The sequence below is a fragment of the Rhineura floridana genome, chromosome 1 (assembly GCF_030035675.1).
Source record: "Rhineura floridana isolate rRhiFlo1 chromosome 1, rRhiFlo1.hap2, whole genome shotgun sequence".
In the NCBI taxonomy this organism is placed as follows: domain Eukaryota; kingdom Metazoa; phylum Chordata; class Lepidosauria; order Squamata; family Rhineuridae; genus Rhineura; species Rhineura floridana.
In genome coordinates, this window is record NC_084480.1 from 154,986,399 (window position 1) to 155,001,336 (window position 14,938).

A 14,938-nucleotide genomic window follows, 5' to 3' on the forward strand; every position below is an offset into this window, starting at 1 on the left:
ACAACAAGAAATCTGGCTAGACCATCATTCTCAGATGTGACATATTTGTTATGGCCTGCCAAAGAGGCTAAAGGAAAATAATTTTATAAGCTCTAATGACTTGAATTACTCTATTTAAATAAAGACAACACTCCAACAGACTGTTGTAGAATGCAGTACTTATGCATTAATTTCTCAGACAACTTGTGTGCATTCACACTGTACATTTACTCCACTATTATTCCACTTTAAACAGTCATGGCTTTCCCCAAAGAATCCTGGGAAGTGTAGTTTGTGAAGGGTGCTGAGAGTTGTTAGGAGACCCTTGTTCCCCTCACAGACCGGCAGTTCCCAGAGTTCTCTGGGAAGAGGGATTAATCGTTAAACCACACAAGGAATTGTAGCTCTCTGGGGGAATAGAGGCTTCTTAGTAGTCTTCACAAACTACCTTTCCCAGGATTCTTTGGGGGAAGCCACGACTGTTTAAAGTGGAATAATAGTGGAATAAATGTATGATGTGAATGTGGGCATTCTGGCTAATATTTACTGCAGATGGAAATATTTGGTTGACAACACTGAACCTTTACCTGGCATTAAGCATCTGTGTAGCTGATCCTGGGTAGAAAACAGGAATGATATCAATGGTTTTCTCTGGAACTGGCATCACTTGGATTGGATCTTGTAGGATCTCCACATATCCAGCTGTGCTCTTGCCTGCTTGGGGAATGTATATCCAGCTAGGAAATAGCAACAAACATCCTAGCCACTCAAGCTTAAAATGCAGGAGCTAAAGCAAAAGAGAGAAATAGTCTCCATTAGGTGTACCCACACTCAGTCCTGTATTTGAAATTGGTACCTTGAATGTATTTGAGGATGACAATGTTTCTTTTATCTTCCACAGGTAGTTTGCCCAACCTCCTCTGAAGAGAATTCTAAAACAATACTTTTAATCACAAAAATAGTCTCAAACACAAGATAATAGTCACTCAAACCCGGAGATTACTCCAACCTGAAGCAAAACTATATTTGCCACACCCTCAATGATGAAAATATTTGAGGAGGCAAAACCTGTCATAACGTTAGCCTCAGTGTCACAGCAGTTGTCATCCAACAATATGCTATGCTATCCCTACCAGCTTAGGCCATCGCTGGCTAAAACTAGCTAACAATGTGTCTGCAAGGATAACAAACGTTATTTGAAGGGTATCAAACTAACCTTTAATATGCGACGATGGAATATTCTTAAATCTTATGGACTGTGTAGTTAACAATTCTTTTTCTTTGAAAATATTGAAATACAATCAGGCTTTTGTCCTATAAAGCTGCATTTTTCCCCTCTTTGCATTGTGTAGCTTGGTTGTGGAAGGTTGGGGTGGTTAGTTGAGGGGGAGCATGAAGTGCGTTTTTGGGGATAGGGGATGGAATGGGGTTCTGTTGGGGGATGTGTGGTTATTGTTAAATGTTGCTGGATTATCTAAAAACAAATAAATTTAAAAAGTAGTATTCCTAAATTTCCATAAACAAAATGATTAATCATGATCAGTCATTGGATGTAGAGGTATGAAGATGACTTTGCTTGGCTCTTTCTACCTGCTCTGCCCTTCAAGACTGAACTTTCAGATCCTGCAGTACTTTCCTGAAGGACATCCATCAGGCCAGCATGACTGATTCTTGGAAAGATCCAGCTGGTTACAACCAGTTTCAGATCTTTGCATGTTTGTATCAGTTTGTTTCACCATGGCATAAAAGAGAAATCTGTACCGGCACAGCTTGTCATGAACTCTAACCACTAGGCAATGTGCCTAATAACACAGCCCCAGGGAATGAACTTTCCTGCTGATGCCGTAATAAATAAAGAACATCCTAGTGGATTAATGATCTAGTTTAAGTCAATCATACTTTTATTTTAAATTGCATATTACCAAAACCTCAACATGAACATACTTTTGAAGAACTTGAAATGTGAGTAAACTTGAAATTCAATAAATAAAAAGCTATCATTTGTTGGAAAGAAGGGCTCTCTTTAACTTTGTGAAACACCCACCAAAGCAGGGGTGGGACACTGCAGGCCAACCCTGACAGGTGTGCAGGGCAACCCACCTGTCAATCACATTATGTCACATGAATGACAGGTGGGTTCTCCCACCCACCTGTCAAAATCCCTTGCATGGGGTTCCCAACCTTGGGAACCATAGCCCAAGGGATGTTGCCAGCCTTATGCTTTGCAATCCTCCTTGGGCTGCTCCTTCCCACCTCCAATGTCAGAAGCGGAAAGGAGCCCTTTGCAAGCCTTCATGCACTTCTTCCCACCTCCAGTGTTGGAAGTGGAAAGGAGCTGCAAGGGGCAGCTCCGAAGAGCAGTGCTGGGAGGGAGAAGTGGCTTCCATTGAATGGAAACTACTTCCCTCCTTGAGCAAAGCACTCTCCTACTGCCCATCAGCTGATGGGCAGTTTGGCACACACTTTGCTCCATCAAAGGAACATTCAGGAGCCCACTTTAAGCTCCAGATTGTTCCTATGAAGCCCCACCTTTACCCACCCCATACCTCACACCACAGACAACATCAGGTATAGGGTGGGCAGGTATGGCTTTCCTTGGCGGGGCCAAGTTTGGTCTGTGGGCCAGAGGTTCCCCACTCCTGCTCTAGAGGGTAGAGACAGCCAATTTCTCCTCCCTCAGTAAATGCATGCCTTGAGGGCCTGCAGTGACAGAACATGGAAAGGTAAGTGGAGAGGTTGCATTCAGCTCCCCTCCCCCAAACAACCATTCTGATGTTAAAATTATTTATTTATTTAATAAATAAAGTTAGACACTCGCAGGACTTTGTACCGGAATGAGTGAATACGTGAACAAACATGATGCCCCCATCATGTCTAGCTTGGCCCTTAGATTCCTTTATCAGCAGTAATTTAAAGTATGTTGCTGTGACTGAAAAAACTGCTGCTTTTCTACCCAAGTGCATCCCTAGGGACTGTCACTGTGCATAACCTGAGGAGGATTTTGAAGGCCCACAAGCCTCATCTCCCAAAGAGCATCAGAAAGGAAAAGAACAGGATGTCCTAAAGCCATACCACACATGGCAGCGCACCAGATTTGTCTCGAACATACAAACTGCCATCCACCAACTCTTCTTTCTCCCCCAGTCTTTTATCTGTCAAGTAGCCCATGAGTATCAAGTGCGTTCGTTGCAATCTTCTCTGATTAGGCAAAACATCTTCACCCTGTCGAACCCATTCCCTGAATTCATCAGAGCTCCAGGTTAGATGGCTACAGCAAGGCACACGTTGCTGGGATTGAAGGTCAGAGATGGAGATAAGGCTGGGGGAAAATATTGATCGATTTAGTGAAGAAGGACCCAAAAATGGATTTTCCACTTAGAAAGGCCAAGATGTCTACATGCAGCAATCAATATTCATCAGGGACACAAAAACATAGTTGGCCCAATCTGGAAAAAATGAGATGAATTTGAAACTACTCATTGAACTCAGAACTCATTGAACTAAAAGGATAGGTCTCAAAACTTTTAAAGCTATCTAATATTTTACTTGTACTCTTCAATAATACTGAGTTCAAAACCTGACAGATAGTCACAGAGCTAGTTAACATTAGGTGGATTATACCAATCCCAGAATTGTAGCTTTTCAATTCTAGAACTAGGAAACTCAAATGTTCCTGTTGAACATTCTGGAAATGTGCAATTTTGTCAGAGCAGATGCAGACTGGCAACAGGAGACTCTCAAAATTTCTGTAATCTTTTCGTAAAAATTCGCCAAGGAAGGCTACACAGAAATACAACATCAATGCTTGCTGCTCTCAACCTCATACTAAATGGGAAAGAGTAATTGTTGTGTGTAATTTGTGATGCATCCAAGTCTGGCTAAATAGAGGTATGGATTTAGCTGTGCAGGATTCAACCACAGAATCTGCTTCTACGACAGAATCTGAAAATATATTAAATAACAAATTGGTTGTGGGCATCTGCTAAGCCTCTTTACCTTCACTACAGTAATCACGAGCTCTCCGTGCGCGCCCACCCACCCCCTTTCTGAGATTAGCAGACAAACATCAGTGACTTCTACTTTCAAGTGCCAGAGAACTACTTATGGTAGTAGATTGGTGGTTGGATAGTACAATAGACAAACATAAGGAAAGAGTAATGGATGGATGGACAAATAAACAGAGCTTGGAAAAGATATTTTTTTTCAACTACAACTCCCAGCAGCCCCAGCCAGCATGGCGCTGGCTGGGGCTGATGGGAGTTGTAGTTCAAAAAAGTAACTTTTCCAAGCTCTGCAAATAAATAATACAAGCACCTACTCGCCCTCTCTCACCTGTAGCCATGTAGCAGGTCTTGTTGGCGGCGGCTGCTGCAAGCACGTCTCAGACACTGCCACACGACGTCCACAATCTCCTTGTCGTTTCCACTGAGGCCGAAACCCCGCAACGCCTGCAGCCACTGATGCTCCAGGGTCAAAACTAAAGTACCGGTAAGGCCACGATCAGCTGCCACAGCACCAGAAGGCAGCTCCATGGCCTCTACGCGCGCACTTCTCAAAGAAGCGGAGACCGGGTCGCCCTGCCCTCCTAGTAGGCGGTCTGTCAGGAGTCTACGGAGTTGATACTCGGAGAGAAGCGTCTTTGGTCCGATACGCCGTTTCCTGTTTCTAGAGAGGACGTCCCTCGGGGTGGAAAGTGGAGCTGCTCATAGAACCCAACACAGAAATCCAAGATTGCAACATGCCTGTGATTAAGCCACCTAGTTCCCCTTTCCCAGCCGTACTAAAGAAAAACAAACAGAGGAAAGGCAAGGTATTATTTCGTGCGAAACTATAATTAGCTTTTCAGCTTTTGAAGCATAGCCCTGCTAACACAAAAGCTAGAACGAATATAGTTCATTATCCCCCTTTCGTCGGTTGGAGGGAGTTGTGGGAGGGGAAGCGCCTTACAGAAGCTCTGCAGCGTAGTTGAGTATTGCAGATCGGGAGCCATACTGAGTCTGTTTGCAACAACCCGCCGCAGTATTATAACTGTACTGGAAATAAGAGGTCGGGCCAAGGCTGGGATTGTAGCATGCAACAACCCTGTAGTGTCCAGTGCCAGTGCCCCTACACTGCAGATTGAGATGACCGAACAGTATATAACAACTGGGCAATATAGTCCATTGTTAAAATTACAGACGGGTAGGGTTGAGGCTGGTTCGAATTTCTAGACAAAAATTCTCCAAACACCTCCCCCCAGTCAATTCTCTTAAATTACCCCCTCAAACCTCTAGTCAGCCGAAATGCTGCACTTAATAGTATGCAGAAGTCTCGCGTTCCATTGACAGATTGCGCTTTTAAATACTAAAAAACCTCAAAGCCCCTCCGTTAGAAAAACCAAGGGCTTCTGTCCGGAACCCGGAAGTATGTGATCGACCTCTGTTAGAGTTTAAAACTCTGTAGTTGATTCCGGGCCAAAGGAGAAAGAGGGAGGTGGTGGTCGACCCTGCGCTTTTTAGTGTAGAGATGGCAGGGGATGGAGCGACACATGGGATCGTCATAGACATAAAAAGTCTATCTCTAAACTGTCAATCGTAGTACTTATTTAAAAAATCTTAGGCTGCAATCCCAAACTCACATACTCGGAAGGAGATTTCATTGATATACTGGAATTTTCACTGAAGACTCTCCATATAATCACTTTAAATTGACACACACGCTCGTTTTTCGTGTTGACTTATAATGTTGATGTGACTCTTTTGAAGGGACTTGTCTGCGCTGTTAAGACTACTATGAATCAGACTTCCTGGTTAGTTTTGACATCATTTTCAGCCTCTCGAGCGGAAGTGACCTCTGCCGTTAGAAACAATGGCAATTTGGGCGGCAACTGTGTCCCTGGAGGAGGGGGAGTATAGAATAAAAGAGAGGGCTTCATGTTCTGTCTTAATTCTAATGGGAAATGGGTGTTTAACACTTAAAAAAATGTCCTGCCAATTATAAAGGAAATATAGTCTATAATTATTATTCCTATAGTAATAAAGAGATCACATATCCTGTTGATGAACTGAAAAAATAATTTATGAACCTTTTAAAAAAGTATTATTCCCATATCGTATATGAAGGTTGTGACTGACCTAGTGGTTTATGACAGCCTTGCAATGTAGTCCACCTGTAAATAGTCCAAGTGGAAGGTAAGACAAACTGAAAAATAGTGTACAACAATCCTGCAGTGTAGTCCAGTATTATCCAGTTTTTGTTGCTGTTAAGGGAAATGTGAACTGGGATGAGGGGCTATGGAGTTTATCACAGCAGCAGTCCTGGCTGGAAAGGAATGCCAACAGGATTTTCTGGGCTCAACAGTATACTGTATGTGGATTAGGCCTCTGCCGCACTGGCAAAATAATAAAAAAATTCACAGAAAATTTGCAAACATTAGAGTATTAAACATTGGAATGGAAATGGACTGCCTTCAAGTCGGCGCCAGGTCAAGACTTTCCTCTTCTCCCAGGCATTTTAGCATGTGTTTTTAATTTTTTTAAAAAAATTTAATTGTGTTTTTAAATTGTTTTTTGTGTTTTAAAATTTGTATATTTGTTTTTATTATTTTTAATTGCTGTAAACCGCCCAGAGAGCTTCAGCTATGGGGCGCTATATAAATGTAATTAAATAAATAAATAAATCCCTAGTTATGGCTACCCTATGAATAGGGATTTCATAGTAAGCTGTATTCAGAGGGGGTTTACCATTGCCTCCCTCTGAGGTTAGTCCTCCCCAGCTGGCTAGGGCCTTCTCACTTGCCACAGCTGCACAAGCCAGCCCCTTCCTTGTCCGCAACTGCCAGCTGGGGGGCAACTGGGCTCCTTGGGACTATGCCGCTTGCCCACGGCTGCACAGGTGGCAGGGCACGTGACCCCTGAGCCACTCACTGTGGGGGTGATCTTTAGCTGGCCCTTGACACCCAGGAGACACGAGCAGGGATTTGAACTCACAGACTCGACTCCCAGCCAGGCACTGTGCTATACCAGCTGTGTTAAACATTAGTCAAATGCAATTTTGTATCCTCTTTTGCAAGTAGGGATGGGCAACCCAAAAATAAATTGGGTCGAACACAAGTAATAAGATGTCTGACAGACATAATATCAACAAGTGAAGCTTTTCTTCTAATTGTAGTTCCATACAGTATTGCCAGCCTAAGATGAACAGATGAAAGACCTACAGTAACGATTTGAGTTCTTTGCATGCTAGAGACATGTCTACTTAGAAGTAAGTCTCTTTGTGTTTGATGGGGCTTATTCCAAACCAAGTGTCTATAGGATTGCAGCTAAGGCTTGTGAGAAAGAGACAGAGAAGAGTTCATGGTTCACACCAACCTGGTAGTAAACTCGCTTGAATACAGTTGAGCTTTATGCATCTAAACACACAATAATCAGGCCAAGATTAAGGTTGGTAGAAGCCTTGGAGGTATACTAATTTGCGGTGTGTGTGTCTAGTTAAATTATTTGTAAGTGAGGAGAGGTGATTAGTTACTTTCCCACCCATAGGGGGGAAATATGGGGGTTCTTGGGAGGGGTGTTGCTGGTGATATAAACACTTAAATGAGTGATCTTAGTCTACCAATACTACATTCAGTGCAACACATTCTCAATTTTTTGGAGAAATTAGCCAGTGCCACCCTTTCAGAACTTTACTCCCTCCACTGAAAATTGCCCCCATTGGGAAAATCCTCCCCCTGACAAAATTCTGCAGATGCCTATAAATGAATGAGTGAGAGATGTACATATACTATGTGTGGTCTGTGTATGTGAAAGAAAGAGAGAGAGAGAGAGAGAGAGGGAGGGAGGTGTATATGTGTGTTTGCAAGGCTAGGTTAAGATAGTTGGGGCTCTGGGGCAGTTCCCAAAATAGGATCCCCCTTCTCCCCAAGAAAGCATGAAATAAAGAACCAGAAAATATGTGTTGAGGTATCTTAAAGACTAACAAATGTATTGTTACATAAGATTTCATAGACTATAAAAATAATACTCTGAGCAAGCAGTTCCACAACCCTCAGCACAGCACAAACAAAAAACATTATGGCAACCTTCATAATCAAAAAGAAAATACTCTGACCATGTGCAGTTTCAAATTTTAAACTCACTTCTCATTGTTTTTTTTAGTTTTATTTTTTATTTTCAAATAATACAGAAAAAGAACTATAACGAAGTGTTGCGAGTTTGGAATGGATGATCCCTGTGGGTCCCCTTCCAGCCTCTGATTTGGAATCCTGTGCCTTGGGGGAGGGGCTGGCTCTGCTGTCTAGATGAGTTTCTTTTGTTAAGCTAATAGAGTGGGCCAGGTTGTTAATGGGCCTATTAGGTGCCCAGCAACTGGTGAATGAGCGAGGAAGATCCTTTTGTCATTGAAACTCTTCAGGAGAGCCTCCCCCTCTTCCTGGGGGCTAGCAGAAGTTTGTGCTTTGAGTGTGTTTAGAGTGTCTAGAGAACAGCTGGGAACTGGAGGCAGGCAGAGAGGCTGGCTCTCTGCACAATGGCTTTAGGATGCCTCCTGTAACACTGATGGAAAAGCTGGATATTGGACTGCTGATGCCTTGAACCCCTCCATCCTAAGCTCAGGTTGGAATTTCATAAAGACACCACAGTCTCTGCTGATCTTCTTCCCAAAGGAAACCAAACCCTGGATGAGCGCAGGGACCCCTGAAATCTCACTGCTTGGAGATTGGGGAGGCATGCAACAATATTTCCCCTCCCTGATGACCCTGTTTCATTCTATGAGAGAGCTATTACAGTGTTTAAGTCAAACATAAGAGTTCATCAAGCCAACCACAGTCTGGTAAAGGGTTTGGGTAATTGGCAAAGATTTTCTTCCTTGGTTGTATATTCAATAAAGGGCATTCATTGGTCCGTGAAAGTGTCTTTCTTCTTAGTGCCTGCTGCTAGTTTCAAGTTTTGTGTCAGTTTCTCCAGCAAAGCAAATTCCCATAATTTTCTATACCATGGGTCCAGTGGTAGTCCATCTAGGTTTTTCCAGCACCAAGCAATCAAATGACAGGCAGCTATCAGCATGAATCCTATTAACTTTTTAGTCTGTAAATTGAGTTTTGGTTAATAAAAATATTTAATAAAGCAAGTTCTGGTGTGAGTTGTATTGTCTAGTTATTTTGCTTATTTCCCTTTGTACCCCCTCCAAAATGTCTGAACATTCTCACATTCCTACCACATATGGCTGTAACAGCCAAGAGCATCGCAACCTCTCCAACACAATCTAGATGAAGATCCTGAAATTTGTGCTATCTTGATTGGGGTCATGTACCATCTATGTATAATTTTAAGTGCTATTTCCCTTACTGAAATGGACACTGTTGAACATGGAAGCTTGTCCCATATGGTATCCCAGTGTTCTTCATCTATTTGTATTTTCAAATCATCCTCCCAGTATTTTTTTAGGGCTAAGTTGCCTCCCATATCTTTACTTAGCAAAAAGGAGTAAATTTTGGAGACTACGCTTCTATAATTGCTTTCCATATTCATTATCAATCTTTCTCCTGTTAATTCCCAAGTTCCTTGTGTTTTTATATGGGGCTTGCACATAAATGAATTCAGTTGATACCAAAGTAACCAGGGGACTCCTTTTTCCTGTAGTTTATTTCTCCAGGTATCTCTGGGAAGCGGGTTAGGGACATTGTAAAAATATTTTAGTCGGAACATGTTCAGCTTTATGAACACAATCATCTACTGGCCTATCTGGTCTGTAGAAGTCAGGATGTTTGCTTATTGGAATCAATGGGGATAATCCAGGTAAAAAGATTTATTTTCTATGTTTCCAGACTTAAAAGCCGATTACATTGTAGATCTATGATTTCTACTAACTTTTTTGGTTTCTTTTTTAATGTATGGGATGCCTTTGCTGTTTTTTTGATCAAGCAGATGTGCCTCAATTTGTACCCAGTGTTTTTCGATTCTAACATCCATAAACGAAATTATATGCCTTATTTGGAAGGCTTCATAATATAAATGTAAATTAGGTACTGATAAAATAGGAAGGTTTTAACTGGGGGGGGTACTCCACCCCTCAAATTACTGTAGCTTCAAGGCTTCAACCACTCTTAATCTAGCCTGATGTGTATTTTACCAATGCACAAATCCTACTTGTGTTCAATTGCACAGGGGACTGAGGGGTTTGACTGCAAAACAAAATAGACTTCCCCTAGATCACTGTTCTGTTCAACCTTGGGTCCGCAGATGTTGGACAACTATCATCCTTGGCAGTTGGCTAAACTAACGGGGGTTGTTGGGAGTAGTAGTCTGACATTGACTGGGGACCCAAGGTTGAAGGACAGTGCCCTAGATTAAACAGCAGATGACCCTATTCTTGATCCAAAACTCAAATTTTGCACAGAATTCTTTAATGTTATGGTGGATTAAACAATTGTTCACCTAGATGACAGAGGTAAGCAAATAGCGCAGTTTAAGGACAAGCAAGGATTCATATTTCATGTTAAATCTTTGGCTAAAATGAAAAGGGTTGCAAAGATGTATCTTTGCATTTTAAGGAAGACATTGATTCAACAGAGTTGATGATTGAGAGCAAGAGTTTTTTTAGATTATTATACTGCCACAAGAGTGGCTGTATAATAATGCTATAGTCATTATGCTATGAGGGGAGAGAGACTCTGTTGCCATCAGGGAAGGCTGCTTCCACCTGCCTTGTCCCACCCTCCAGCCTTCAAAAGGGAGCTGCCTCAAGAGAAGGACTATGAGGGGAGAGAGACTCTGTTGCCATCAGGGGAGGCTGCTTCCACCTGCCTTGCCCCACCCTCCATCCTTCAAAAGGGAGCTGCCTCAAGAGAAGGACTATGAGGGGAGAGAGACTCTGTTGCCATCAAGGGAGGCTGCTTCCACCTGCCTTGCCCCACCCTCCAGCCTTCAAAAGGGAGCTTCTTTAGGAGGACTTTCTGATCTTTGGGTTGGGCTGTGTGGGTTGGGGGATAGCTTCTACTTTGTTGTTTAGTTTTATTGCTTCTTTTTGATGTTTATATACTTTTATGTCTGATGTTTATATGCCTTTATTTTGTACATTGCTCTGAGTGGCTGGGTTTCCAGCCAGATGAGCGACTAATAAATCAAATCAAATAAAAAAAAATAAAAAAATAGTCATACTATAGTCAGTAGGGATTTTTTCGCGTTCTACCATGTTAAATGAAAATACCCCCCACACCCCTTTCTGGTGCTTTGTATAGTCCCAATTCAAAACAAAAACTTACAAGTCTTATACTGTTGGATTCAGAATCGCTTGCTCTACAACTCTGAAAATTTTCTTGGTGATACTCAACCCCCCCACGGAGAATCCACAGGTTAAAGTGAACAACGGGAGAGAGAGAAAACTAGAAGCCGTTTGGACTTGTTTCTTGAGAAGTTATCATAATCTGTTAAAATGCATTAAAAATCAGATGACTGTAACGTATCTCTAATCAAATCCCTGAGCTTGCCCCAAACAGAGAGGTTAATCCTGTGTAGGTTTAAAGTGAAAAAACGGCATGGTTTATTTTTAATTAATTAATTAAAAATGCATTACTGTGGATTTTAACGTACCCGCATGAGCAGCAGAAACAGGAGTTCTTTGTTTCACTCCCCCTCCCCTCTCCCCTTCCAGCTACTTGGAGGAAGCAGAGGAAGTCTTCTCCTCCTGTGATTGGTGGGCAACTGACATGTGACTCACACTGCCCTTCTGCTCAGTGTTGCTCTTCTCTCGTGCTCTGTGAGAGGAAGCACGAGAGAGAGAGAAATGGACGTTGGAGGGAGAAAGCCAGAGGGCCAGGATGACGGAGAAGGCAGCGGCAGAATGGAGGTGAGTGACAGTGATGTGTGTGTGTGTGTGTTCATAGTGCAGCAGTGGGGAGGGGTGGATATAGTGCTTGAAAGTGCTGCAAAACGCAGCAGCCAGACTGTTGACGAGGACCAATCGGTCCTCACATATTACACCTGTTCTGGCCCGCTTGCACTGGTTGCTGATTTGTTTCCGGGCCAGATTCAAGGTGCTGGTATTGACCTATAAAGCCTTACACGGTGTGGGTCTGCAATACCTGATGGAACGCCTCTCCCGCGATGAACCTACCCGTGCACTTCATTCGACATCTAAGGCCCTCCTCCGAGTACCGACCCATCGAGAAGCTCGGAGGGTAATGACAAGATCCAGGGCCTTTTCGGTGGTGGCCCCTGAATTGTGGAACAGTGTCCCCGAGGAGGTACGCCTGGTGCCTACGTTGTTATCCTTTCGGCGCCAGGCTAAAAGCTTCCTATTCTCCCAGGCATTTTAATGCATTTTATATATTTTAATGTTTTAGTTATCTCAATACTGTTTAGTGTTATTATGTATCTGTATTTTATATCTAGTGATTTTTGTTGATTTATTGTATTATTGTATGTTGTACACCGTCCAGGGAGCCATTGGCTATGGGCGGTTTATAAATGAAATTAAATAAATAAATAAATAGCTTACATCAGCTCTGCAAAGTAGCCTAGTGTGGCTGTACAAATATGGGGGGGGGCTGAGAGGGAGTTGTGTATGACAGCCCTAAAGTGTAGTCCAGTATTGTTCAGTCTGTTGCTTTTGTGTTTCTCATGCTGTGTATAACTCAGGTTTAATTCCATTTTTTTAAGTTTCCCGCCCCCTCATGTATGTAAAATTACATAGACTACTAAATTATCCTGCTAAAGCAAATCGAAATAAATTCATCAGAAGTATATTCATAGTGCAGCAGTGGGGAGGGGTGGATATAGTGTTTGAGAATGCATAGCTTACATCAGCCCTGCAAAGTAGCCTAGTGTGGCTGTACAGATATTGGGGGGGGGCTGAGAGGGAGTTGTGTATGACAACCCTGAAGTGTAGTACAGTGTTCAGTCTCTTGGTTTTGTGTTTCTCATGCTGTGTCTAACTCAGGTTTATTTTCATTTTTTAAGCACCCCCCCCCCGTGTATGCAAAATTACATAGACTACTAAATCATCCTGCTAAAGCAGATGGAAATAAATTCATTGTTTGTATTATACAGCCACGAGAGTGACTGTATACTATAGCCAGCAGGGATTTTTCACATTCCGCAATGTTAAATTGAAAATACCCCCATGCCATTCTGAGGCTTCCCATAAGCTCATTTCAAAACAAAACCTTACAAAACTTATAGTCCTGAACTCAGAAACGCTTGCTTAACAACGCTGTCAATTTTCACGGTGATACACAAAACAGTCAGGGAGAATAGACAGTTCAAAGTGTAAAAAGAGGGAAAAAACCCTCAGAGCCCTTTTGGTCTTTTTTCTCTGAGAGTTCTCATAATCTGTTGAAATTCTTTAAAAATCAGCCATGTTCACAGAGTACCTGTAATCCTAATACTGACGTTGCCCCATACTCTGTTTAAAAGTTGAAAAAATGCCTGGCTGATTTTTAATTAATTTAATAAATTTTGGCTGGGGCCCTATGATAACTCGGAGCATGCTCAGTAAGGACCAACTGTCAGAATTCTAAAAGCCTCCCAGCTGCTAGGCTTGGCTAATCAGGGGGCCACACCCACACCAGACTTTGATTTCAGGTGAGACAGTCATGGCTTCCCCCAGAGAATCCTGGGAAATGTAGTTTGTGAGGGGTGCTGAGAGGAGACTCCTATTCCCGAGAGAGCTCCAGCGGCCAGACTGGTTTAACAGTCAGCCACTCTGATTGAAGTCTGTGAGGGGAACAGGGCGTCCCCCAGCAACTCTCAGCACCCTTCACTAACTACACTTCCCAGGATTCTTTGAGAGAAGCCATGACTGTCCAAAGTGAAATAAAGGCCTGGTGTGGATGTGGCCAGGGGCAGCTTTGGATTAAATGTTGGTGGGAGGCTACATGTGCCTGCTGTACAATAAAAAGGTGGGGGAAAGGCTGAAAAAGAATGATACTGTTTACAATGTTTTCCTTTTGGAAAGGAAAGGGGTTCCCTTCTGCCCACTGCCCACCCACCAAATCTCCTCCTCCTCTCCTCCCTGCCTCTTCCCTGAGTCAGTGTTGGACTACGACCTGGGAGACCAGGGTTCGAATCCCCACACAGCCATGAAGCTGATTGGGTGACCTTGGGCCGGTCACTGCCTCTCAGCCTCAGAGGAAGGCAATGGTGAAACCACCTCTGAATACCTTTTACCATGAAAACCCTATTCAAAGGGTCGCCATAGGTGGGGATTGACTTGAAGGCAGTCCATTTCCATTTTCAAACATGATTGCATAAAAATAAATCCCATTGAACTCAAAAAATATGCAAATTATCAAACCCAGCCTCCCTTCTATCCCCTCCTCTTGCCCCTTCCCTCCCCCTTCCTTTGCCCTTCCCTCCCCATCCCCTTCCAATCCCCTCTTGCCCCTTCCCCCTCCTCCCCTACCCCTCCCCTTCTTCCTCCCCATGGTCAGTTTTACCTATCTTAAATATGATTTCACAGAAGTAAATACCACTGAACTCTATAAACGTGCAAATTATCAAACCTGCCTTCCTCTCCCCCTTCCTTTGTCCCCCTCCAATACGCTCCTTCTCACTCCCACTCTGCCTCCCCCATGGTCAATTTTTCCTATTCTAACCAAGGTTGCATAGGAGTAAATCCCATTGAACTCACTAAGCATGCAAATGATCAGACCTGCTTTCCCCCTCCTTCCCCTCCCCTCCCCTCCCCCTTCCTCCTCCCCCTTCCTCCTCCCCTCCCCTCTTCCTTCTTCCTCCTCCCCTGCCCACTCCAGCCCTCCCTTCCTCCCCCCAGTCAGTTTTACCTATCCTAAGCATGATTGCACGGGAGTAAATTAAATAAACATGCAAATGATCAAATGTGTCCTTCTGCACCCCTCCCCCTCCTGCCTGCTCCCATCCCAGTCCTCCTCTGCATTTCCTCTCCTCCTCCTCCTCCCCTCCCCATCCTCTGTGGTCAGTTTCACCTATCATAAGCATGATTGCAGGGGAGTAAATCCCATTGA

At 43.3% G+C, this 14,938-nt stretch overlaps 2 protein-coding genes across 6 annotated transcripts in view; one reads left to right on the forward strand and one right to left on the reverse strand.

The window, feature by feature from the left end:
- Positions 1–5,767, reverse strand: part of CTC1 (CST telomere replication complex component 1) — a 48,425-nt gene extending 42,658 nt beyond the window's left edge. For 2 of the 5 annotated variants that reach the window (XM_061638315.1, XM_061638279.1), the window contains exons 1-4: positions 5,247–5,403; positions 4,312–4,759; positions 3,052–3,298; positions 567–766 (exon numbers count right to left, since the gene is read on the reverse strand). In XM_061638315.1, coding sequence (XP_061494299.1) covers positions 567–766; positions 3,052–3,298; positions 4,312–4,511 — 647 coding nt within the window. In that variant the 5' untranslated portion in view covers positions 4,512–4,759; positions 5,247–5,403. Of the gene's footprint in view, positions 1–566; positions 767–3,051; positions 3,299–4,311; positions 4,925–5,246; positions 5,404–5,596 lie in introns of those variants that run through there. The other 3 variants (XM_061638305.1, XM_061638287.1, XM_061638296.1) reach the window with 3 other exon arrangements.
- The window catches only part of LOC133390212 (tumor necrosis factor receptor superfamily member 1A-like), a 68,817-nt gene continuing 58,575 nt past the window's right edge, over positions 4,697–14,938 (forward strand). Inside the window, exons 1-2 of the mRNA XM_061638331.1 lie at positions 4,697–4,789; positions 11,608–11,802. Of these exons, the coding sequence (XP_061494315.1) occupies positions 11,740–11,802 (63 nt within the window). The 5' untranslated portion in view covers positions 4,697–4,789; positions 11,608–11,739. The remainder of the gene's footprint in view (positions 4,790–11,607; positions 11,803–14,938) is intronic.